Source organism: Petaurus breviceps, unplaced genomic scaffold (assembly GCF_028583685.1).
Source record: "Petaurus breviceps papuanus isolate PSGF00001 unplaced genomic scaffold, PetGlider_PUasm1.0 37, whole genome shotgun sequence".
Classification (NCBI taxonomy): Eukaryota; Metazoa; Chordata; class Mammalia; order Diprotodontia; family Petauridae; genus Petaurus; species Petaurus breviceps.
The window spans coordinates 78,510,467-78,534,664 of NW_027186296.1; the positions used below are offsets into that span (position 1 = coordinate 78,510,467).

At 40.6% G+C, this 24,198-nt stretch overlaps 3 protein-coding genes across 3 annotated transcripts in view; 1 reads left to right on the forward strand and 2 right to left on the reverse strand.

Moving 5' to 3' along the window:
• Window positions 1–24,198, reverse strand: part of NT5C2 (5'-nucleotidase, cytosolic II) — a 266,169-nt gene that overhangs the window by 211,342 nt on the left and 30,629 nt on the right. The window lies entirely within an intron of this gene.
• Window positions 666–19,796, forward strand: TAF5 (TATA-box binding protein associated factor 5). The gene is made up of 11 exons (XM_069098863.1): window positions 666–2,106; window positions 6,065–6,302; window positions 9,526–9,841; window positions 10,191–10,354; window positions 10,462–10,597; window positions 13,092–13,212; window positions 13,676–13,805; window positions 15,874–16,038; window positions 17,695–17,872; window positions 18,075–18,252; window positions 18,535–19,796. The coding sequence occupies exons 1-11, from the start codon at window positions 1,482–1,484 to the stop codon at window positions 18,750–18,752; spliced, it is 2,469 nt and encodes an 822-aa protein (XP_068954964.1). The 5' UTR covers window positions 666–1,481; the 3' UTR covers window positions 18,753–19,796.
• On the reverse strand, window positions 19,793–24,130 carry ATP5MK (ATP synthase membrane subunit k). Its single transcript, XM_069098873.1, has 4 exons — window positions 24,048–24,130; window positions 21,206–21,302; window positions 21,028–21,120; window positions 19,793–19,916 (listed from the first exon to the last, which is right to left on the reverse strand). Exons 2-3 carry the CDS (start codon window positions 21,290–21,292, stop codon window positions 21,031–21,033), a joined length of 177 nt encoding a protein of 58 aa, XP_068954974.1. The 5' UTR covers window positions 21,293–21,302; window positions 24,048–24,130; the 3' UTR covers window positions 19,793–19,916; window positions 21,028–21,030.

The window sequence follows — 24,198 nt, forward strand, 5'->3', positions numbered from 1 at the left end:
AAAAAATGTCAGTTTCAAGCTCTTTCCCCTTCCCCAGTCATTGAAAAGGCAAGAAATATGAAACCCATTATACATAGGAAGTCATGCACATCATGAAGCTAGGTGTCCAAGTGGAGTTAGGAGGACCTGAGATCAAATCCAGCCTCAGACACTCACTAGCTGTGTGACCCTGGCTTAACCCTATTTACCTCAGTTCCTCATTTGTAAAATGAGCCAGATAAGGAAATGGCAAACAGTTCCAGTATCTTTGCCTAGAAAACCCCAATGGGGTCACAGAGTCAGACAAGACCAAAATATGACTAAACATGCAAAATATAATATTACAAAGTATGTAACAAATACAAAAGTGAAACACAAGAAGCTTATGTCCCAATATGGGGAGGCTATACACAATACACAAAGGACGGTGACAGCCAAGGAAGGGAGTTTGGTCTAGAATCAGAGACCCAAATACTGGATGTTGTGTCCCCAAAAAGAAACCAGCTCAAAGCCATATCTCCTAGCTCAAAGATCACAGACTGGATGTCCTCTTTGATACAGTCCTAAGGCACTGGAAATTTGATAAACCAGGATATGTCCTTCAGGAAGGGATAGGAGCATGTGTCTCTCCCTATGGAGTTAAAGCACACTTCTCCCGTTCTATTAGAGATGCCACGGTCCATTAGATCAGGTGATTCCCGAAATACTATCCTTTACCTCCTTCCGGTATTCCTAGCAGTGGAATTAAAACGGGAGGGTGTGAAATTACAGTGATTAAGCCTGAACCCAAAGCAGAGCTCTGAGGTTGCATCTCCTTTCTCTTCTTTGCAGAGGTCTGACCACTAAGGGTGTGGAACACTGCATATATCAGACTTGGTTGATGTGCTTAGTTTTGCTGAACTTTTTAAACCTCTTTTTTTATTCTTTGTTATACTGGATGGCTTTCTTTGATAGAGAAGAGGAATACAAGTTTGTAAATGAAAATGATGTAAAAAAAGGTATCAACAAATCTAAAGAAATGAAAAACTCATACATTTCTCTTCTGGAATCCTGAGCCAAGACATTTAAAGGCCCAGGGCCTGCATGCAACAGGCACCTGGATAAGGAGGAAAGAGACGCCAATGGAGGTCAGAGGTGTAAATCCTGTCTACCACCTTTCCATCCCCTAGTTCTGGCAGGATGTCTTCTTTCTCCTCATCAGTAAAATCGAAATAAGACTTTTCCTGCATAGTTCCTGGCTAAATTTCTGGACAAGGGAGTTGAATGTGCCAGTGCTATTACAGCAGGGGCTTAAAAAACATTTGTGTAATTTGAAGGAGCCCACCTCCACCTGTCCTTTCTAAAGCAGCCCGATTCTTCCGTCCCTAGATATCTCCGCCCTCAGCTCCCCCAGGCTGCCGTAAACCACCTCACTGTATTGTCGCAAAGCGCTCTCCACCCCGCCCTCTCAGCGGCGGAAAGGTGGCCACACTTGGCGGCCGGCTGGGGAGCTCGGCTGCAAGATGGCGGCGCTGGCAGAGGAGCAGACGGAGGTGGTGATCAAGCCTGACCCGGAGGGACCGCCGGCGCTCCCTGCCACGCAGCCGGGCGACTGTCCAGGCGAGGGCAGCGGGGGCAGCCACAACAGCAGCCATAACGGAGGCGGCGGCGGCGGTGTCGCGGCGTCCTCAGCCGGCGGCGATGGCGGGACCCCGAAGCCCGCCGTGGCTCCTCCGGCAGCTGCTGCTGCGGCGGCGGCGACAGCGGCCCCGGGGGGCGCGGCCGGGGCTCCAGCAGCCACTGCCGAGGGCATCGCTTCTCAGGACCGTCAGACCCTGCTGGCCGTGCTGCAGTTCTTGCGGCGGAGCAACCTACGCGAGTCCGAGGAGATCCTGCGGCGCGAGGCCCGGCTGCTGGAGGAGGCGGCGGGAGCCGGCGCCCCAGGGGAGGTGGACGGGCCCGGGGCCGAGGCCACCAGCGCGCTCCTGAGCCGGGTCTCCGCCGCCGCCGCCGGTCCCACCGGTCCGGGCCCCGGCTCGGGCTCTGGCCCCGGCCCCGGCACCTGTCCCGCATCCGCGGGCCCCGCCGCCTCGGGGGCCGGCACGGGGAGCTCGGGGGCCGCCCCGACCGCGGCCGCTCCGGCCAAAGGTGAGTCCAAGGGTCCCCGGGGCGCCCGGCTAGCTGTCAGGGGCTGCCGGCCCCGCTCCTCTGCGGGTTTGGTTTGAATTTCCTGGGCCCGCCTCTCCGGCCGCAGCCCGCCCCCTTTTCGGAGCGCGCCCAGCGCGTGGGCACAGCCTCCGCCTGGAGCCTGGAGCTGTCCTTCTCGCCTGCCTGCTCGTGGAGGCGGCGAGCCGGCGGGCGGCTGCTGGGAGGGGTGGATGGGCTGGGGTTGTGGGGGGGGGGGGGGAGGGATAGATGGCCGTGCTAGCTGGCGTGTGGTGCTATGAGCGCAGACTTGCATGCCAGCCTTCCGCAAGCCCAGGGCCATCCCGGAGGGGTTGGTGCTGAGGCACTTGGGGCTCCTCGGTGCCCATGGCTAACCCTCATGATTTTGCCTTCAGCCTTGCTATCTTGTGCCTTAAAGTCTTCGAATCACCAACCACCTATTATCCTGCATTCCTTGGCTTCCCCTCATATCCAGCCTTGAAAACCCTACTCCTGGAATCCAAAATACCCTAAGCCACGCTGTTTTGTTTCTGCATCCAAATATGGGATGGGCATGCTTGATGTGCATAGCTTTTTGCTGGGGTGCTGTGGAGTTTGCAAAAGAAATGAGAGTTTACAAATCCAGTTGGAAAGATAAGACAGATCCAGCCTGAAACAAATACATCACAGTTTCCTGGCTTCCAGAATCCCACCTTCTACAGGAAACCTTCCCCTATTCTCCTTAATTCCAGTGCCTTCTCTCTGTTGATTATCTCCAATTTTTCCTCTATAGAACGTTTTTGTACATATTGTTTGCAATTTTTTTCCCTCTTTAGATTGTGGGCTCCTTGTCTTTTGCCTTTCTTTCTGTCTCAGTGCTTAGCACAGTTCCTGCCACATCATTGGGTCTCAATATTTATTTTCTGGTTGACATAGCATATGACTAAATGACTGAATTAGTGTTACAGAAAATTAGTGCTATAGGAATTCACACTGTGGTACTGAATGAGGGCAAGGAAGGTCTGGTAGACTGGAGGTCAGATTTGAGCTGGATCCTGAATGATACTTATGGTCTAGGTGAGTGAGAGGGGAAAGAATAGCAGCTCCAAGGAAAGGTTATCCAGTAGTAGCAAGACCAGCCTGGCTGGACCAAGGGGGTTTGTGGAGGAGAGTAGAGGAAAATAAGACTAGAAAGTTTTGTGGGTTTTTTTTTGGGGGGGGGGAATTGGGCAAGGGTATGATATTTTAGGAATGTTTCCTGGGGCTAGTATACATGGTAGTCTGTAGAAGTTGGCTCTTCTGAGGCAACTAATTGGCACAGTGAATAGAGCACCTGGCCCTGCAGTCAAGAGGACCTGAGTTCAAATTGGCCACAGACACCTAACACTTGCCCTTTAACCTTGGGCAAGACACAACCCCAATTACCCTGCCTTCCTCCCTCCAAAAGAAAAAAAGACAAAAAAAAGTTGGCTCTTCTGTTAACTTAGAGGAAGGAAAGGGAAAGGAAGTAAGTATGTAGCCATAGTATAGATGAACAAAGCTTTTAGATATCTTACATATCTGGAACTCTGTCTGGCAACTTACCTATTCAGAACACAGCCAAGACATAAGGAGTAAGCAAAAATAGTCACTAAAATAGGTATCTCAAAACCCATGTAAAAAATACATGTAGATTACCTGTAGGAGAAGCCCTTATCCAGAACTTGTTGACTTGTATTTTACATAGAATTCTAACAAGCTTGCCTGTTTAGTTTCCAGATCAGAAATTGAATATTAAAAGGTTGAGGTTATCAGTAATAAAGAGTGACAACTGATAGAGGAAAGAGAAGCTGTAGTATGTAAACATAAGAACTAGAAAAGAAGAGCAGGCCTGGTTCATTGAGTACAAGACCAAACTACTCTTTCCTGTTTAATATTATTTTGTATATATATATATATTTTGTATTAACTTTCCTCTCTGGTATATATTATATTTCCCCTCCCCCAAGGATGTATGCTTCTGGACGGCAAGGACTGTTTCATTTCTGTCTTTATGTCCCCAGCACCTAGCACATTGCCATGTATATAGTAGGTACTTAATAAATTCTTATTGGATTGAATTACATAACTTAGTAGGTCCCAAGGCATTACTATTTCAGCACAGTATAGCAATTAACATTTATAATGATGACTCTTAGTCATGAAGAAAAGGTCAAATTATATCTGGAGTCCTCAGAAATGTATACTGTATTTAGAAAGATTTCTTCCCTGAATAGGGAAGTTTAATAGTTAAAATTTCTTCCCTGAATAGTTAAATTAAAAAAAAAAAGCTTTGCTGTTTGAAGATGTAAGTCATCCAGAGTAATTTATTCCCTAGGGGTCCTGGATAGCAGTGACTTTACTATAATAGTGGTTTCAGGTAACAGTAGCATTTTGTTCCTTTATCGAGTTAATTTGGAATCATATGAATCATGGGATTTAGAGATGTGAGAAATATTGGAGAGTCCATTCCCACTTATTTTATAGATTTGAAAAATGAGACTGAGAGCAGAAGTGATTTGCCCAAGGTCATAGAGGGCAAATTTGTGAATTCTCTGCACTTGACAGATTATCTTTCTGGAAGCTGCTTTTCTGATGGGGGGCTCAGTGAGGCAATCAGGGTTAAGTGACTTGCACAGGGCCACACAGCTAATAAGTGTCTGAGGTCAAATTTGAACTCATGTCCTCCTGACTCCAGGACAGTGCTCTATCCCCTGCCTCACCTAGCTACCCCTAAGCTGCTCTTTTAATGGTCATACATTACTATGTATGATGTATAAGAATCTATATTGTCTTCAAGAAACAAACTATGATTTTTCTGAAAAGCTTGTCATTCATTGTACAGCTTTGCAGTATGACAATTAAAAGGATATATGTCTTTGATCTTTGCTCTTTACCAAAGAGACTAACATGGCTATTAAATTAACATTTGAATAATATTTTATGTAAGCTTCTTGCAAGTAAGGACTGTTTCATTCTTTGTACTTGTATCCCCAATGCCTGGCACCTACTAGTCATTTAATAAATTCTTATTGATTGACAAAACTTTTTTTTCAATTTAATTTAGATAATATTTGATTACCTACTACATGGCAGGTATTGAGAGGGCCACACAGAAGAAAAATTAAATTAAACATTTATTGATCATTTAATATGTTTAAGGCACTGTGCTAGGTACTAGTCTCTCCTTCTCTTCCTCCTTCCCTCTTTCCCTTTCTTTACCCCTCTTGTTCTCTCTCTCTCTCTTACACACACACACACACACACACACACACACACACACACACACACACACCCTCTTTCCTTCTTTCCTTTGAGAGGTTTACATTATTGGGGGGAGGAGAATTCAATAAGTTAACATAAATAAGAATTAAAATGATTTGAAAAGAGAAAAAAAATACTAAAAACTACAGAGATTAGGACAGGCATGAAGTAGGATGTACCAACTTGAACTGAAACAAGCCAAGGATTCTAAAAGGTGGAGGTAAAAGAGAAGTACATTCCAGGCCCTGGCATGGGAGATAGAATGCTGAATTCAGGGGACAGCCAGGAGACTAGTCAGACTGGAATGTAGAATGCAAAAAGGGTATGATGTGAAATAAATCTTGAAGGGTAGGCTGGAGCCAGATTGTGAAGTGGTACAGAATGCCATGAGAATTTAAAGAATGGTGGCATTGCATTTTTAAAATGAAATCGCCCCAGATAAATTATTAAATTATTTTTGCTGTTTGATTTTGGATTATTTTATAGTAGCCACAGAAATACAAGGTGGTAGATGGTGGCAATATGAAAAGACCCATAAACAAACTCTAATGCTTTGTGTGTGTTGGGGGAGGGGAAGAGAACGATGAGGGAAAGATATGAGTCATGCTTCATCCCTGGATATTATGCCAGAGGTTGCATCGTGTTTCATTCTCCCTAAAGTCCTTTTTTCTTTTTGCAGTTGGAGTAGTTGCTGTAGAAGACCAACCTGATGTCAGTGCAGTGTTGTCTGCCTACAATCAGCAAGGGGATCCAGCAATGTATGAAGAGTACTACAGTGGACTGAAACATTTCATTGAATGTTCCTTGGACTGTCATCGAGCAGAATTATCTCAGTTATTTTATCCTCTGTTTGTACATATGTACTTGGAATTGGTCTACAATCAACATGAAAATGAAGCAAAATCATTCTTTGAGAAGTATGTGAATGTCATTGTACTTGAGGTTGTCCATATATCATATTGTAGAATTACAAAATTTCAGAGCTGCAAGGAACATTTGAAGTGACCCAGCTCAGCCTCTTTCTAATTACATGAGTAAATTGGAGACCTAGAGGGTTTAAATGACTTGCCAAATGTCACGAGTCTAGTTAATGGCAGGATTCAGGATTAGAACTTGAAGTCTCCTGACTCCTAGTCTAGATCTCTTTGCACTTCAGCAGGATTCCTCACAAAAGTGTATTTCTTTTGTTATAAAATACTCTAGCATGATTGAAAATGTAGAAGAAAGTTAATCAGCTGACTGGGGTTTACTTCTAAGAATTTATTGTTATTTTACTCCAATCATTTCCATCTCTTGTTACTACCACCTCCTCAGGTTCTTCTGGGTAAGTGAACAGAGTAAGGCATTCTCTTTCCTTGCCTTGTATTTGTACTTGCCAGTACTTTCTTTGGACCCCAGCATGCAAGTATGGATGATGCACTCTCCTGACCTGGCCCTGAGCTGAATGCTCAGCATCCGCTCATTTTCCCAGGAGGCTAAAACTTCTAATTTCAGCTAAGCTTCTGACCAAACTTCAGAGTTCACCTGATATTTAGTAAGAAGAGAGTAATATGTCACTAACAACAAATGTTCTGTTTGTATCCCAAAGTCAACTTATCCAAAACAGAACTTATTTCCCCAAGCCCACTCCTTTCCTACCATAGTGGCTCTACCATTGACCTAGATACCCATGGTTGAATCTTTGGTGTTCTCTTTTCTTCCTCACCTGTCATGTCTATTCAGTCACCAAGTCACCAAGTCTTTTTAGATGCAGCTGTCATAAGACAGCTTGAATCCCTCCTCTGCTTCTCAGAAATTCTAGGACCATGACCTCATTGGACCTCATGACACATTAGTCTCCTCCTTTCTAGGATGGGGGGATTGTCCTGCATGACCTAATCTCTAAGGCCTTTTCTAGCTCTGGATCCTATCATCCTATGGTCCTCCTGTCTGTCCCTCTTGTACTTCCCAAGGGCAATACTTTGTTCCCACCTGCCTGGACTACTGATCTTCCTACCCACCTCCTGCCAATCCCTCATACTGCTACTAGATTCATATTTGCACAGATCTACTCATGTTAGTCCTCTGCTCAAAATACATAAATGGCTCCATATTGCTTATAAAGCTTAATCTCTAGTTAGCTATTAAAAGTCACCTAAAATCTAGTACCTCTTTACCCTTCAGACCTTATCTCTCATAACTCACTTCCAATTCATTTCATTGCAATATTTGTTAACACTATAACCAAATCAAACTATTTCCTGTCCCTTGTATAACATGCATACCTTTGTCATGCCATTATTTATATGTAGAATGCCTGTTGTCAGTCCCTACTCCCCTACACCTCATTTTTGCCTTTTGAAATACTATCTATTCCTGAAGATGAATATTTAGAAAGCCTTCCCTGGCCCTTTTCTCAAACTCTGTCCTTTCAGTCAGAAATTAACTTTACTTCCTCTGATCTCATATGGTATTTTATACCTATTTTATGCTATTATATTCTCTTCTGCACTGTAATTCCTATATTACTAGATAGCATTACATATTTTTACATCATAAAATTTCAGACCTGCAAGGAACCTTTGGAGTGAACTTTTATATGCAATACTTTGCCTCCTACTAGATTATAAACTCCAAAAGGTCAGCCACTGTGTCTTAATTGTTTGTAATTTCCCCATCCCCCCTGGTTGTGGTGGCAGCGATGATCCCAGCTACCTAGGAGGCTGAGGCTGCTGGATTACTTGGGCTTGTAGTAGACTAGGCCCGGTAGGGTGTTTGTACTACATCTGGCCCCAATATAATGAACCCCTGGGAGTGGGGGGGAGGACCATCAGGCTACCTAGGTGAGTTGGCCCCACTAAGAAACCGAGTAGGTCAAGAATCCTGAAACAATCAGTATTAGGACTGGGCCCTCATGTGGCTGCTGTACTTCAGGCCTGGGAAAAATACCCCATCTATTAAAAAGTAACCAAAACAGAAAACCCTTCCCTTTTCCCAAGTGCCCAACACAGTGAAAATGAATTAATGGAAGTGAGGAAGTGAATGAACACTACAGTGATCTTTGAACTGTGAATCAAAGCTAAAACCTAACCTTAAATGTTTCTGTTTCTAGATTTTTGCCTTTGAGTGCTCTTAATAAAAACAATAATATAACTCATTATGTAGTGTTTTAAGTTCTGCAAAGTGTTTTCTTTTACAACCACCTGGTGAGGAAGATAGTGTAATTATTTTTAATTTAACTTTTATGGTTCAGCTTGATATGGAAAGTAGCCAGTGTGAAACAGCTTTTATATTAGAGTTATAGATAGAAAAACAGATATTTATTATTAAGACCAGAAGATTTACTCAATTACTTTTTGGAATAATTAATTTGCATGTTTAATTCTTTTTTACTATCAGTAGCATTTTGTTATAAATGTAGAGGTAGAAGGGCCCTCAAAGGACCCTAGCCATAACATGTATATTAAAATGATAATACTTAATGTGGTTCATATATTAAGTAATTAAAACTTAAATATCATGTTGAAAAGCATTTATTTAACCCAGTTTTAAATAAAGACACATTTTTGTGTTGTAGTAGAGAGAATGTTGGACTTGGGATCAGGAGACTTGGGTTTGAGTCTCAAGGCCCGGCTCTGCCACTTCTTAGTCATGTGATTGTGGGCAAGTCACTCAAATCTGGATCTCAGTTTCCTCATTTGTAAAATGAAGATAATAATACCTGTCCTGCCTTTGTCAAAGGGCTATGGTGAGGATTAAATGAGATGTGGAAGCACTTTGATTAACTATAAAATGCCATGCAAATGTTACTATTATTGCTAAAATGAATGTCCCCAAACCCTGAAATACTGAAATAATGGCTATACTTCTGACTTTAATTTCAGTAACATATTTACTTGTCTTTTTGAAATTGTGTTGTGCATTTCATTAGCACATGAAATGGTTATTGTATAGAATCTTAATGACTGAATTTAAGAATTGAGTTAGAATAAGTTAAGATGAAATTCATTCTTAATGTACTGGCTGTGTTAATCTTTGTTTATCAGACTGCTTTGAAGGTGCAGCAATATTACTTAAGGATATATGGGAGGGAGGTAAATACCATGATGATAATGAAGAAAAAACTAGTTATTAAAATTAATCTTTTCAAAATTGAACTAGGTTTCATGGCGATCAGGAATGTTATTATCAGGATGATCTGCGAGTGTTATCTAGCCTTACCAAAAAGGAGCACATGAAAGGGAATGAGACCATGTTGGATTTTCGAACAAGTAAATTTGTTCTGCGCATTTCCCGTGACTCTTACCAACTCTTGAAAAGACACCTCCAGGAGAAACAGAACAACCAAATATGGAACATAGTCCAGGAGCACCTGTACATTGACATCTTCGATGGGATGCCTCGGAGTAAGCAACAGATAGATGCTATGGTGGGAAGTTTGGCCGGAGAGGCAAAGCGAGAGGCAAATAAGGCAAAGGTATGGGCCCAGTCCTGGGACACGTATCATGCAGAGAATCAGAATCAGGAGCATTTCCAGTGGATCAGCTCACACGTTCTTTTAGCCAATCCATTTGTCAATGAGCATTTATTAAGCCCTTGCTGTGTGCTGGGTATTGTGCTGATTTTGAGAGTAGTTGGGGCCATACGATGAAGTGATGTTACAGTGATAGGGATGTTTCATTTTCTAAAGAATGGGTGTACATAGTCTGTTTTAAACACTGGCCATCTTGTCAGCATCTTACTTCACTGTGCATTAATGGGAAAAGTGCATTAGAAATGACTGAAAGTATATATTTCTTTGAAATATTTGCTTTTTTGATTTATAGGTTTTTTTTGGCTTGTTAAAAGAACCAGAAATTGAACTTCCTTTGGATGATGAAGATGAAGAAGGAGAGAATGAGGAAGGAAAGCCCAAAAAAAAGAAACCTAAAAAAGATAGTATGGGATCTAAAAGCAAAAAACAAGATCCTAATGCTCCACCTCAAAACAGGTGAGAGGGAAACCTTGGCGACCAGATGGGGTCTTCCATGAGGCTGCTCATACCTGCTCATACCGAAGCATTATTTGACAAGCTATGTCTTTATTTTTTCCCAATAGAATTCCTCTTCCTGAGTTGAAAGATTCAGATAAATTGGATAAGATAATGAATATGAAAGAAACCACAAAACGTGTGCGGCTTGGTCCAGATTGTTTACCTTCCATCTGTTTCTATACATTCCTTAATGCCTATCAGGTTGGTGAAATATCCATGGAAGTTCAGGATAGGATAGTTTGAATTGATTTTGAAAGACAGCCTGTGAAATATAGTTAAAAGAAGCCTAAACATTGGGTTGGGCAAGATGTAACTTTGCTCTTTGATTTAACATATAAATATGATTTCACTGAAGACAGCACATGGTTAAGATGGACAGGATAAGAGAAACCACACACCATTCCTTGGAAAGTCTTTGATGATTTGCAGCAATCACACATAAATGCCAGTTTATTATTGAACTCAATCAGTAGAATTCTCTGTAGAATTATTTGAACTTTTGGGAAGTAGGAAGCTTCATAATTTTGTTCTGCTAGGCTTAGAAGTTTCTTTAATCTGTATTATGTTAGCTTAAAAAGTTTATACTTAAGATTATACAGTACTGTACATAAATTTTCCTTGTGTATTTATTACAAGAATTTCTTAGTTTACTGTTAATTATATGCTTCAGGCAAAACTTAGATGATTTAAAATTAAAAATGAAGGGAGGCAGGTAGGTGGAAGGAAGTGAAAGATCACCTTGATGGATGTTCTGTTATATTGATTGCTTTGAGACAGTGAGGTTTTATCCAGCTTTTTTTTTTTTTGGAGGCAGTCCAGGTTAAGAGACTTGCTCAGGGTCACACAGCAAGTACGTGTCTGAGATGCCGGATTTGAACTCAGATCCTTCTGACTTGAGAGCTGGTACTCTATCCCCTTTGCCTCCTAGCAATCCTCCAACTTTTTTTAATCATGGGAGAATTCTCTCCCATGCACTCTCAAAATTAATAAGGTAGCAGTCACTGTGTTTTGATCGTTTGTTTTCATAGGATTTAGTTGTGGTTCTTTACCAGATGTAAAACGCCATTTGATAGCATTTTATACCCCTCTTATGTATGTGTTGTATTCTGCTGTTCATCAGTCAATCAAGAAACATTTATTAAGCACCTACTAGATGCTGGGGATACAAATGCAGAGAATGAAAGGATCCCTACCCAAAGGATGCTTACATTCTGTCAAGGGAGACAGATATAAAGGGAATAAGCAGAAGAGAGTTAAATTCAAGGTAGTTTGAGGACCTGGGGGGGGCGGGGAAGGTGGTGTGCAGTCAAGAAAGGCTTCATGTAGAAAGTGGTGCTTGAGCTGCTTCTTGGAGGAAGTGAGAGATTCTCTGAGGTGAAGGTAAAGAAGTACCTTCATTGGGGTGGCTAGGTGATGCAGTGAATAGAGCACCGGCCCTGGAGTCAGGAGGACCTGAGTTCAAATATAGCCTGATACTTACTAGCTGTGTGACCTTGGGCAAGTCAACCCCAATTGCCCTGCCTTTCCCTGTCCAAAAAGCAAAAAAAAAAAATGCCTTCATTCTAGGTGTGGGGGACAGTCAGTGCAAAGGGGTGGAGTGCTATTTGTGAGGACTAGACAGTTCGATTTGACTGAAGGATAAAGTAAAGGAAGAATATGAGGTCAGAAAGGTAGGTCGGGACTAGCTTGTAAAGGGCTTTAAAAGCTTAACAGAAAGTGGACATTTGATTCTAGAAGCAATAAGGAGCTACTGGAATTTACTGAGTAGGGGAGCAGTGACTGCATCAGCTCTACACATAAGGAAAATCATGGCTCCCTCCTGCCTTTCCAGGCTGGTCACATTCTGACACCAGCTGTGCAGCTCTTCAGACGTGGCACTGGTGCCTGACTCGCCAGGTCCCCCAGGAACACAATGCTCTGCTTTTTCACCTCCACCTCGTAGTACCCCTGGTTTCTTTTACCATTTGGCTTACAGGACATCTTCTACATGAAGGCCTCTCCCTTCCCAAAATGGCCTTGTGTGTTCATTGTATTCACATTCTGTGTATACTTAATATGTGTACACCTTATCTTTCTTCAAGTGTAAACTCCTTGAGGGCAAAGAACTGGTTTTACCTTTGTCTTTGTATCCCTAGTTCTTAGTAAGTACTTGGCAACTGACTGATTGTGCAGAAGGTGGGGTGGGGAAGAAGCCGAAGCCGGGATATCCATTAGGAAGCTAGAGCAGGAGCCCAGGTTAGAGGTGAGAAGAGCTCAGACTAAGGTGGTGGTTGTGTGAGCAGAGAGAAGTCAGATGTAGAAGATGTAGAGGAGGGAGAACCAAGATTTGGTGACTGAGTGGGTATTGTGGAAGGAGGAACTGAAGAAAAATCTGGGAGACCAGAAGAATGATGGGAACTTTGATAGAAAGAGGGAAGTTTGGAAGAGGGCGGATTTGGGGAAAAGATGAGTTCTTTTTTGGACATGTGGACATGAGATGCATTTATCTTATCTAGTTGCCCCCTTCTAAATCGAAAACTGAGAGCAGGCATCTTTTGTCCTATTTTTGGTGCCCTTGGCAGCCCTACCCCCACCCCACCCCTACCCTTCAGTACAATACATGGCATATAGTAGGAACTTAATATTTTTTTCAGTATGAATACAGTATATCTGCAGTATGACTTCCTGTTAAAACTTCCCTCTGTTTTCCTGACAGGGTCTCACTGCGGTTGATGTAACTGATGATTCCAGTCTGATTGCAGGAGGTTTTGCTGATTCCACTGTCAGAGTATGGTCTGTGACTCCCAAAAAGCTTCGTAGTGTAAAGACAGCAACAGGTAATAGAAATGTTTTATTATGACTTTTTCATTGACTTGTCTATACTACTAGGAGTCCATGAAATTCTTTTTTTTTTTTAAAGCAATTGGGGTTAAGTAACTTGCTCAAGGTTACACGGCCAGTTTTTTCTGGGTGTGGTGCTAAGTATCTGAGCCCGGATTTGATCCCCCAGGTCATCCCGACACTGGGGCCGGTGCTCTTACTCACTGAGCCACCTGGCCACCTCTCATGAAATTCTTTAGCTTCTGATCTTAAAGCCATTGCCATAAGACTTCTCTTCCACTTGGTTTCTTTTAGCTTATAAGATACAAATAACTTTTTCCCATATTCCTTGAATGTATAACACTAGAAGATCATGTAAAAAATTTGGATAAGGATTTTTTCACTTTACATACTTATGATGTGGTCAATCAGTTTTTGGCAAGTGCCATTTAAATTACTGCTGTCTGAAATTTTTTCTAGATCTCAGCCTTATAGACAAAGAATCAGATGATGTTTTAGAAAGAATCATGGATGAGAAAACAGCAAGTGAATTGAAGATTCTCTATGGTCACAGTGGACCTGTTTATGGGGCAAGCTTCAGTCCTGACAGGTAAAATATTATTAAAATAGAAAAGGTAAATTAGGTAGCATCATATTGTGATTGGGCAGAATATTTTCTAAAGCTACATTATGCAAATTAAGAAATTACTGAAAAATTCTAATACTGTACATATTCATTAAGATTAGATTTAAGGGGAGGTAGCTAAGTGGCTTGGTGAATAGAGCACCAGCCCTGGAGTCAGGAGGACCTGAGTTCAAATCTGGCCTCAGACACTTAACACTTACTAGCCATGTGACCTTGGGCAAGTCACTTAACCCCCATTGCCCTGCCTTCCCCCCTCCAAAAAGCAAAAAAAAAAGATTAAAGGATCTTGCTTTTTGTTAATTTACTTCAGGGCTCCAGTATAAAGGGATAACAATTAAAATATACACTGGAATAGTAATAATAACCTCCTGAAAGTGTCTCTTCAAGAGTTGTCATGGGAAACATGCAAAGGAAATTTATTTGTTTGAAAATTGAACATGATTTCATCCCTTTTCATTTGCTTTTGGGTCTGGTTAGCATTTGTAAATCATCCTGATATATAGCACTTTGAGGATTGCAAAGTGCCTTATAAACATTTTCTCCTATATGAAACTCTCCAAATTAGGGGATTTTATGTTTTGAATACTTGATGGTCATACTGAATTGGGTTCAGCTACCTTTCACTGTCTGCTGCTGTCTTTGAGCAAACCTCCTTACTGATACCTGATACCTGTAAATGTAGAGGGCGTAAATGTGCCTGATTGAGACTTTCATCATGTTGTAATCAAAAGATCAACGAAGGGGTGGCTAGGTGGCACAGTAAATAGAGCCCTGGAGTCAGAGGGCCTGAGTTTGAATCCTGACCTTTACAGTTATCTGTATATTGGGCAAGGCACCCGACCTCTCTGGGATCATTTCATCATCTGGAATATGAGAGCGATAGTCTAAGGTTTCTTTGAGCTCTAAATCTATGATTCTGTGAACATGTCTCTTGTGGATCTCTAGATCCTACCCCTCAGGAATACAGAGAGCATGTTATATGGTTACATATTCTATGTATGCTCAGTTGAGAATTTTCACTTGAGTTTATCCAAGGAGTTGGATAAAGTCAAGTTCACTTGAGTTTCTCTCTTTCAAAACATAATCCCTCATTCATTAAAATGTTTTGAGAGGGAAGAGTTTGCCTGAGGTACAAAATGTCTTAAAAATGACGTTTTCTTATGATCAAGCGAAATATTTTATTTTCAGTGCTAAGCTATAAAAAAATACTTTCTGAAGATTTGAATTTTACACTTTCTTAGGGTGGTATGGGACTGTAATTAAGCATTTCTATAAATGTTGGCAAAAATAGAGCTCACTTTCCTAAGTGTTTTATAGTTTACAAAAAGCATCCCAATTCTGTGAGGAAGTCTAAGCAGTAGTAGTATCCACATTTTACAGATGGGGAAACTAAGACATTGTGTGTTAGTGTATAACCACCAGGCTTGGACTCAAGAAGGCTTGGGTTTGAATTCTGCCTCAGAATGTACCTTTGTGACTCTGGGCAAGTTACTTCACCTCAGCACCTCAGTTTTTGTAGGTTCAAATGAGATAATTAAAGTGCTTTGCAAACCTTTATGGCCCATAATACCTAGTACAGAGCTGTGCACGGGGTGGGTGTTCAGTCTTGACCAGCATAGCTGGCATTAGCACTTTGGGGCTTTCTACTCCTGCACTTACTATACATTCTTTTTTTTTGCCTTTTGGAGACAATTTTGCAATTGGGGTTAAGTAACTTGCCCAAGGTTCCATGGCTAGTGTTTTTATGTGGGTGTTAAGTGTCTGAGACTGGAACCGAACTCTGGTCCTCCCAACTCCAGGGCCAGTGCATTACTCACTGTGCCACCTAGCCACCCCGTTACTGTTACTGTGCATTCTATCTAGGAACAAAGCCAGCAAGTTATTGTTAATCAGCTCTTCCTAACATTCTTATTTGTGGTGGTGGTATGTAGAGAAAGAACATTCACATTGATTTCTTTGTATCCTTAAGAGAAAATGGAGTCTGATTTTCATCTAGAAATCACTTTTATCCTTTTTTTCTTTTTCCTTTTAGAAACTACCTACTTTCCTCCTCCGAAGATGGCACTGTTAGACTATGGAGCCTTCAAACATTCACTTGTTTGGTAGGATATAAAGGACACAATTATCCAGTGTGGGACACACAGTTTTCTCCGTATGGATACTATTTTGTGTCAGGAGGACATGACAGAGTAGCTCGGTAAGAATATAAATTTTACTTGTCAAAGAGGAAGATGCAGTTTTACCAAGAACAAACATTTCCTCACACATAGTTTACAGTTATTCAGTCCTTCAAGCAACAAGCCTTAAAACAGCAGTTAGTCATATTTCACAGAATGGTAAACTGACACAGAGCTTGTGATTTCTAATCACTTGTGTTGTGCTAGAATTAATCATACCTATAAATGCCAAAGTTAACATGGAAACAGGAGCTGGATCTGGATGAGAACATCCTACTTACAACTGTGAATACCATTAGCCCTCCTTTTGTTTCTTTATACACCCCAGTCTGAACTCTCACTCTGTCTCACTGTCATCACTTTCATAGAATGAGGCAGAAAGGAGATGGACTCTGATATGGATAAAATAAGATATTCCAATTGATTTTTTAGAGTAGTTTCTCCCTCCCCCTTTTCTCCCCTTCCAAGCTCTTTTGTAATAGAAAAATGTGCCATTTGGAGTATTTACAACATTTTGCCTTTATTCCCTACACCTTTGCTGAGAAGATACATATTACGTGTTTGTTGGGACTGAGATTGGTCATTATGATTATCTGAAGTCTGGCTTCCTTTTAGTATTTTTTAAAAAGTGCCATAATCATAAATTGTTCTAGTTCTGCTTACTTAATTCTGTATCAGTTCATACAAGTATTCCCCAAGTTCTCTAAATTTTTCTTTTTTCATTGCAATAATAGTCTATGGCATTCCTCTGTCACTTTGTTTAGCTAGTCCTCATTTGATGAGTATCACTTTGTTTGTAGTGTTTTGCTACCATAAGTGCTACTATGAATACTTTGGTCTATATGGAGACTCTTTGACCTAGTGGGAGTATATGCTTAGTATTAGAACAACTAGGTCAAAGGGTTAAGTGAAACATTTCTATCAATTTTTCAGGATTCTAACTTTTTTCCCCCAGAATGGTTGAACCATTTTAATATACCACATTATTTTATCTCCAATCCTACCACTTTCCTAGGGCGAACTGGACAGTGAATCATGAGAATTAGAAAAAAACCACCATATAACTTCATCTAGTCCAGTCTATACCAGAACAGGAGTCATATCTACAAAACCCACAAATAACATGTCATCCAGCCTTTCCTCAAAGGTTTCCCCCGAAGCAGCCCATTCTACTTATAGGTAGTTCTGGTTGATAGGAAGTTTTTCCTTACATGAAACCTAGAGCTACACTAAATTATTTCCCTCAACACAGCAGTTACATTCAAGGCAGAACTACTTTAATAAAATTTTACTTCATATTTAGCTTAAATGTTTATGATGAAATTTGAGCTGAAAATACATTAATTTCCACATTTTCTTTATGTAGTGTCCACTCCTTGTATTTAACTCACAGGAAATAGTTAAATATGCAATTTTTCTATCTAGGCTAGATTTTCAAAAAGTTTCCTTCCAGAGACTTGGGGGAAAAGAGAAGGAATGTTTTTATTCCTATAGTAATCAGCATATAGCTCTGTCAACACATTTTAAAAATGGAAATCTGCTTTTCTTCTTCCCTTGACAGCCATACAGTTTAATAAATAATTTACTTTAAATAGTTTTAGTACTACATCTTTTATGGTAGCATATACTAATAACAGGAACTTATATTTTAAAGCTGTCTTTTTGTTTTTGTTAAGGTTATGGGCTACAGATCATTACCAGCCTTTAAGAATATTTGCTGGCCACCTTGCTGACGTAAACTGTACACGATTTCATCCAAACTCTAACTATGTTGCTACGGGTTCAGCAGACAGAACAGTAAGGCTATGGGATGTCTTGAATGGGAATTGTGTAAGGATCTTCACTGGACATAAGGTAAATTATAGTTTAATATAAGACTACCAACAAAATGTCATTGCTTTTTAGGAGAAAAATGGTCCTAATTTCATTAAGTGAACAGTAATACATATTTTTATTTGAAATATTACTTTGTACTACATTGGAATCTGTAGTTCAAAATTCGGTTGCTATTTGAAACCTTTTTTCTAAAAGTTTTTCACATGGTTTTACATTATAGGGACCAATTCATTCTTTGGCATTTTCTCCCAATGGGAGATTCCTGGCTACTGGAGCAACAGATGGCAGGGTACTTCTCTGGGATATTGGACATGGCTTGATGGTTGGAGAATTAAAAGGCCATACAGATACAGTATGTTCACTTAAATTTAGTAGAGACGGAGAAATTTTGGCATCAGGTAAGGAACTAGAAATAAAGGGGTTGGAGGATAAGTGTGTTTCAAAAGTGATTTTGTGTCTTAATTAGTTTAAAAAAACTATTCTTTACCCATTTTTTGCTTTCCTCCATAGCAATTCCAAACCTGCTTAGTGGTATGGATTATTCTCTTATGCCCAATCTACTTAATATTTTACATTGTTCATAATTAGCTCTTTACCAGAAACCTTGTTAAAAATGCTAAAATATAGAATTTAACAGAGCATCAGAATTTAACTGATGACACAATATGCTCTCTTCACAGGGTCAATGGATAACACAGTTCGTTTGTGGGATGCTATAAAAGCATTTGAAGACCTAGAGACTGATGATTTTACTACAGCCACTGGACATATAAACTTGCCTGAAAATTCTCAGGATTTATTGTTGGGAACCTATATGACCAAGTCAACACCAGTTGTACATCTCCATTTTACTCGAAGAAACTTGGTTTTAGCTGCAGGAGCTTATAGTCCACAATAAATCATCTGTATTAAGACTTTTTGAAAGCCACTCTCGAAAAAAAAAAAAGATACTAAAAAGTAAAATACCTCAAAGATTAACATTTAAGCCACAAAGAGTGTCTTATCTAAAAGGATCTGGAAGGAGGCTTCTTGGAAATCTAAACTGGACAACAGTTCTACAGCAATTGCATATTTAACTACTTTCTCTGAGTTGGATATAAGGCATGGATGCTGTAGAAAGAAAATGGTGCTTTGGATTATGTGGAAACTATGCATTTTCTGTTCAAATTCCAGCTTAATTTATTTTCTTTAAAAAAAAAATCGTAATTATTGACTTCAACAGTTTTTACCCACTTGAAGGTTCAAAGCCCTTAGTGTCCAATGTGTCACTAAGTTTAGGTTGGATGATGTGCTACCTAGGTATATTCCTGATATGAAAAAATGAAATTTAGCTACTGTCTGGACTTGAGTTCACTAAAGTACCCCGTACTTAAGTGTGCAACAGACCAGTTGCCTACTCTAATAGTTTCCTAACTGTTCTTCACCTTGAACAATCACACACACTCTCAGCCCACTGATATCAAATAAGCAGGGGTCTAGTCTTAATTTAAATAAACCTCTTGGCCTCATGAATAAATCTCACTGCACTATTTACAGAGGTCTAAGTAACTAACTAAAAGTGCAACTGAGAATTTCATAAGCCAGTGAAAGAATAGCTCCTGTTGATAAAAGAAATTCTCTTATGTGAAGACAATAAAGTACTGATTCACATGGGAAGTGACTTCCTATGTTTCCCTAGTCCCCTCCTTGTAAACTAACCTTTTGTGGAGGGAGCTTAGAATAAAGATCTTCAGCTAAACTTTGGTTTCAGTTAGCTGATAAAATATAATACACTTGAAGTCAAATGCAGACATTTCAGTTGCTTACCTCCAGTACAGAGCCTTGCTTTGGGAAACTAAAAGCAGATTTAGACAGACAAGTCACTGCCAGTTTTCTGCCTTTGTTGTATTTTGTACAGTTTTTATATTTTTGATACCTTGTAAATAAAAACAAGCCAACTTTTCTGAGTTCATGTTTTATTTCAAGAACTGTAGATCACATGCTAAGTTGACAGCAGGTCCTTTAGCCAGGGAACTTGATGATTGACAAAGTATACACATACACACACACACATACTGGATTCCTATAAAAGCAAAATAGAACAAAAAAAAAAACCCCATAAATGTGAACACATAGACCAATTTAAAGGCAAACATTTGTTAAGCATTAGATGCCACAGTATTCACTTTGGGAAAAGATTATTAAACAGAAGTTGAAAAGTCAATTTAATAAACATTCACCTAGTGTGAAAAGAATACTATGTTAGCTTCTAAAGAAGATACAACATAGTATCTGCCATTATGAAGTTTAAGATCTATTGGTCTACATATAACACAAAATACATAAGTGCATGAGAAATCCAAGTATTAGATAAGCTTTGGAGGGAAGAGTCAGTGTGAAGGTCGATACAAACTGGGAGAATATGGGGAAGTTGGCCCCTTGGAGGTGTTATTTGAATTAGACTGGAAAGGATGAGTAGAGATGGAGTGTCCCAAGAACACGTTTATTCCACCTAACAAAATTACAAAGCCTGTCCTTTGTAATTAATGCATTTGTTAAAATGTAATTGCTACAGATACTTTATCATTGTTATTATCCAAACATCTAGGGTACTATTTAGAAACATATGATCCAAACTATGACTTAAATTATATATTCTAGAGGCATCAATTTTTTTTTTAAAGCAATTGGGGTTAAGTAACTCGCTCAAGGTTACACGGCCAGGTGTTTCTGGGTGTGGTGCTGAGTGTCTGAGCTCGGGGTTCGCTCTCCAGGTCATCCTGACACTGGAGCCGGTGCTCTTACTTTGTGCTACCTGGCCGCCCCAGAGGCATCAATTTTATAGTGATTAAAAACTAATTTGAGAATTTAGCAGAAAACTTTAGGTTTAACAATAGTAAAGAGCAAAGAAATGCTTCAAGTTCTAAAGTGTCACTTTCCCAAATATGTGAGGTGAAACTCAAACTACTCTATCTCTTAGAAACACCCAAAATACTATGAGAAGAAAGCTGCCCTCTAAAACAGTAACATTCTCTTATGGTTTTTTGTATTATAGGCATTTTTCACCTGTACCATATCCTACAAATAGACTTTAAACTCCAGAAAACCTTCTTTAAGCAAAGTTACTCAGGAACCAAAACATGGAATTTGTAATGCTGTCACAAGTATTTTTACATACCATGTCAATATCTTACCATTTATGTTGCTTTCACAGCTGGAGTTTTTTTAGACCTTGCCTTGAAGTACAGTATGAGCAAAGCAATTCCTCCGTAAGTGGCCAGTACATACTGGATAAAACCAATTAGAAAAGCAATGTTACATCAAAATTATCTTAAAATAGGAATGCCCAAAATATCACCAACAAATACTTACATTCTTTCTTCCATTAAGGGTGTATGAATTGAAGTATTTCTTAAAACCAGTGAATTGATACTGACTGTCAGATTCTGGACCTGCCATAACTGAAATCCTAAATATGAAGAAAAACCCAACAATTAATTGGTTTGGCTGCAATTTGACTTGAGCAAATAAGTTACATTTATTGCAACATCACTGAATACAGCAACTAAACAAACAGCATCTTCCTCCTTTCTGGCACTGGACTTCTTAATAACAACAGCTAACATTAATATAACACTTTAAAGTCTGCAAAGCATTTTATATAGATTAGAAAACTGGCAGACAGTGCCAGTTAAGTGACTTGTCCTTGATGAAGCAGGACTAGAATACTTGTTGGCTCCAAGTTCAGCACTCTCTCTACTGCTGCCTTGCTTCACCCACTATCTGAAGTTTAGCATGGGTGTAGTTAAAATACCTACTTTTTCTGGAGCATGAGTACATTAAAATAATGAGAGCTCATTATCTTTATGGTACTTTATATTTATACGAAGAAGCACTTTATATACATTTTCTCATGCTTATACATAATTGCTTGTATGTTGTTTTTTTGCCTTTTTTTTTTTTTTGTATCTTCGGTACTTAACTAAGGCCTGACCCTTAGAAGTGCCTTACTATTAAATAACTTGTTGACCTGATGCTCACAATAGCATTGTAAGGTAGTCAAATACTATCCCTAGCCTTAGACACTTTACTTAATAGGGTGTGATCCTGGGAAAGTCTCTCTCAACCTCTTTAGTAAACTTGAGGTAAAAGCACCTACCCCAGGGTTGTTAAGGCAGCTAGATGGTTCAGTGGATAGAGTGCTGGGCCTGAAGTCAGAAAACCTGAATTCAAATCTGGCCTCAGACACTGACTAGCAGTGTGACCCTGAGCATGTTCCTTAACTTTGCCTCAGTTTCCTCATCTGTAAAATGAGCTGAAGAAGGAAATGACAAACCACTCCAGTAACTTTGCCAAGAAAACCCCAAAAGGAGTCACAAAGAGTGGGACACGGATGAACAAAAAACAACACAAGTGTTATAAAGATTAAGATAACTGTGCATGGTGAATCACCAAATTTAAAGCACTGTAATTATTTTAATGGCTGATGAAACAAGCTAAGAGAATTTATACAACTTCTTCAAAGTAATAAAGCTTTGGCTTTAAAAATGGCAATGGGACAAAAATATAGGTTTTCTAACTCCAAATATAATACTCTTATCAAAACACCATTTCGATCTGGTTTTAAATCAACATAATGATAACCAAATAAGGTTGTTTCTAATCCTGCCCCTGCTAAGGATTTTAGTAAAACTGTATAACCTGGTTACTAAACTGCTACCATGTTTCCCCGATAATAAGACACTGTCTTATTAATTTTTTTTTGGAAAGAAAAACACCAGAGGGCTTATTTTCAGGGGAGGGCTTCTGTTGTCCTGCCTCAGTTCTCCTCCACGGCACTGCTCTCAATGGCGCCAGCAAGCAAATTACTGGGGAAGAACAGGATGACGCGCTCACTGCTGCAGCTCTGATTGGATGTGCCTTTCAGGGGGGGGGGCGCGAGGGGACGGTGCATACAGAGGGTACCGTAATGTAGCGTGTAGCAGCAGGGGATCACCTTCACTACAGTAGCAATCTCAATAGGGCTTATTTTCGAGGAATCTTACACAGTAAGGGGAGGGCTTATTTTCGGGATAGGTCTTATTATCGGGGAAACATGATAAAATCTACAATAAAGATTGTACTTTAAAGTTATTGGAAACTAATCACCCACTGCCATGTTGAATCTCATCTTTTATGATTAATTTGTTCTTCTCAAATAGAGTTCTTAGGGCACAGGAACCCCATTTTATATTTTTAAATTTCCCAAAGTAGAGACAGGAACTGTGATTCCATTGGTATCGCAATTTCAGGTGTCAAAATTTCCTCTACCAATGCACGTCACCACTTTGAGATTAAGTGACTCGATCCCAGGTTTTCCAAGTGTGTCAGGGACCAGTTTTCTATGCTCTATGATGGATGGGTTGCCTCTCATGTTCTCCAAAATACCTTGCACAATTAGCACATACTAGCTTACTGACTTTCATACTCTCTCCTGGTCCCCTATCCTCTAATCGACCCCTATGTGCCTAGCTCTGGAGAAGATGCTAAGGAGACAAATACGAGTCGGTCACCAAACTCAGGGCTCTTGGCTTCCAAACGTGAAACCACTAGCTAGCTCCTGTACTCCCTACTCACTCCTGGTCCTGTCTTACCACGTGACCGAAGACTCGTTACTTTCTCCACCCCCCTCAGGTTTCTTCCTGTGGCCTACAGCTCATTTATTTCTAGGGTACTCTCCCTCCCTCCCCGCCCAGCTCTGACACCCCATGATTCTTAATCCTGCCTCATTCTTTTCTACTGACCCTAATTCTCGACCACCTGTCTCTGCTCCATTTCCAGGGCCTTCTACTCCCCTCCCCCACTCCTCCCTCCCCCCTTTTTTTTAGTATACTTTAATGAAAAAGACTGGGGGTGGAAAAGGAGAGTGTACGATTCTGGAAACGCGGTAAGGAACCAACTGAATAAGGAATGGAGAACTAGAGAGCAGGCCCTGAGAAGGTGCTTCAACCAGGACCCCACTCCCCCCTCCTGCCCGGGGCCTTCCTGCATTCTCCTCCAGGGCCCCTCCTGCCTGCCGGCCTTGGCTTCCTCAGTGCGAGGGCCTCAGCCATTAAATCACCCCCGCAGACTCTGCGGTACTCCAGGCCCCGAAGGGACTCAGGGATCCCGACTCGCCACATGAGGGATCCGGAAGAAGGAGTTAGCAGTCCGGGATAGTCCGCAATTCACTCACCGGACCGCAGAAGCCGTCACAGCCGCTGTCCTTCACTGTCCGCTGCCACCGCCCCCAACCCCGACCCGGAAGATCCTGCCTTTCCCCCGGCGCCTGCTAATAGGGCCAGAGGAACGCAAGTCTCGTCGCCGATTGGTTGGCGTTGGTTGAT

Bases quoted from the DNA above. Each gene is read 5' to 3' on its own strand.
- ATP5MK (XM_069098873.1), bottom strand. From the start codon at position 21,292: ATGGCAGGTCCAGAATCTGACAGTCAGTATCAATTCACTGGTTTTAAG. The intron at 21,121-21,205 runs GTAAGTATTTGT...GGTTTTATCCAG, and splicing joins CCCTTAATGGAAGAAAGAAT to TATGTACTGGCCACTTACGG.
- TAF5 (XM_069098863.1), top strand. From the start codon at position 1,482: ATGGCGGCGCTGGCAGAGGAGCAGACGGAGGTGGTGATCAAGCCTGAC. The intron at 9,842-10,190 runs GTATGGGCCCAG...TTTGATTTATAG, and splicing joins GAGAGGCAAATAAGGCAAAG to GTTTTTTTTGGCTTGTTAAA. The intron at 17,873-18,074 runs GTAAATTATAGT...TTTACATTATAG, and splicing joins GGATCTTCACTGGACATAAG to GGACCAATTCATTCTTTGGC.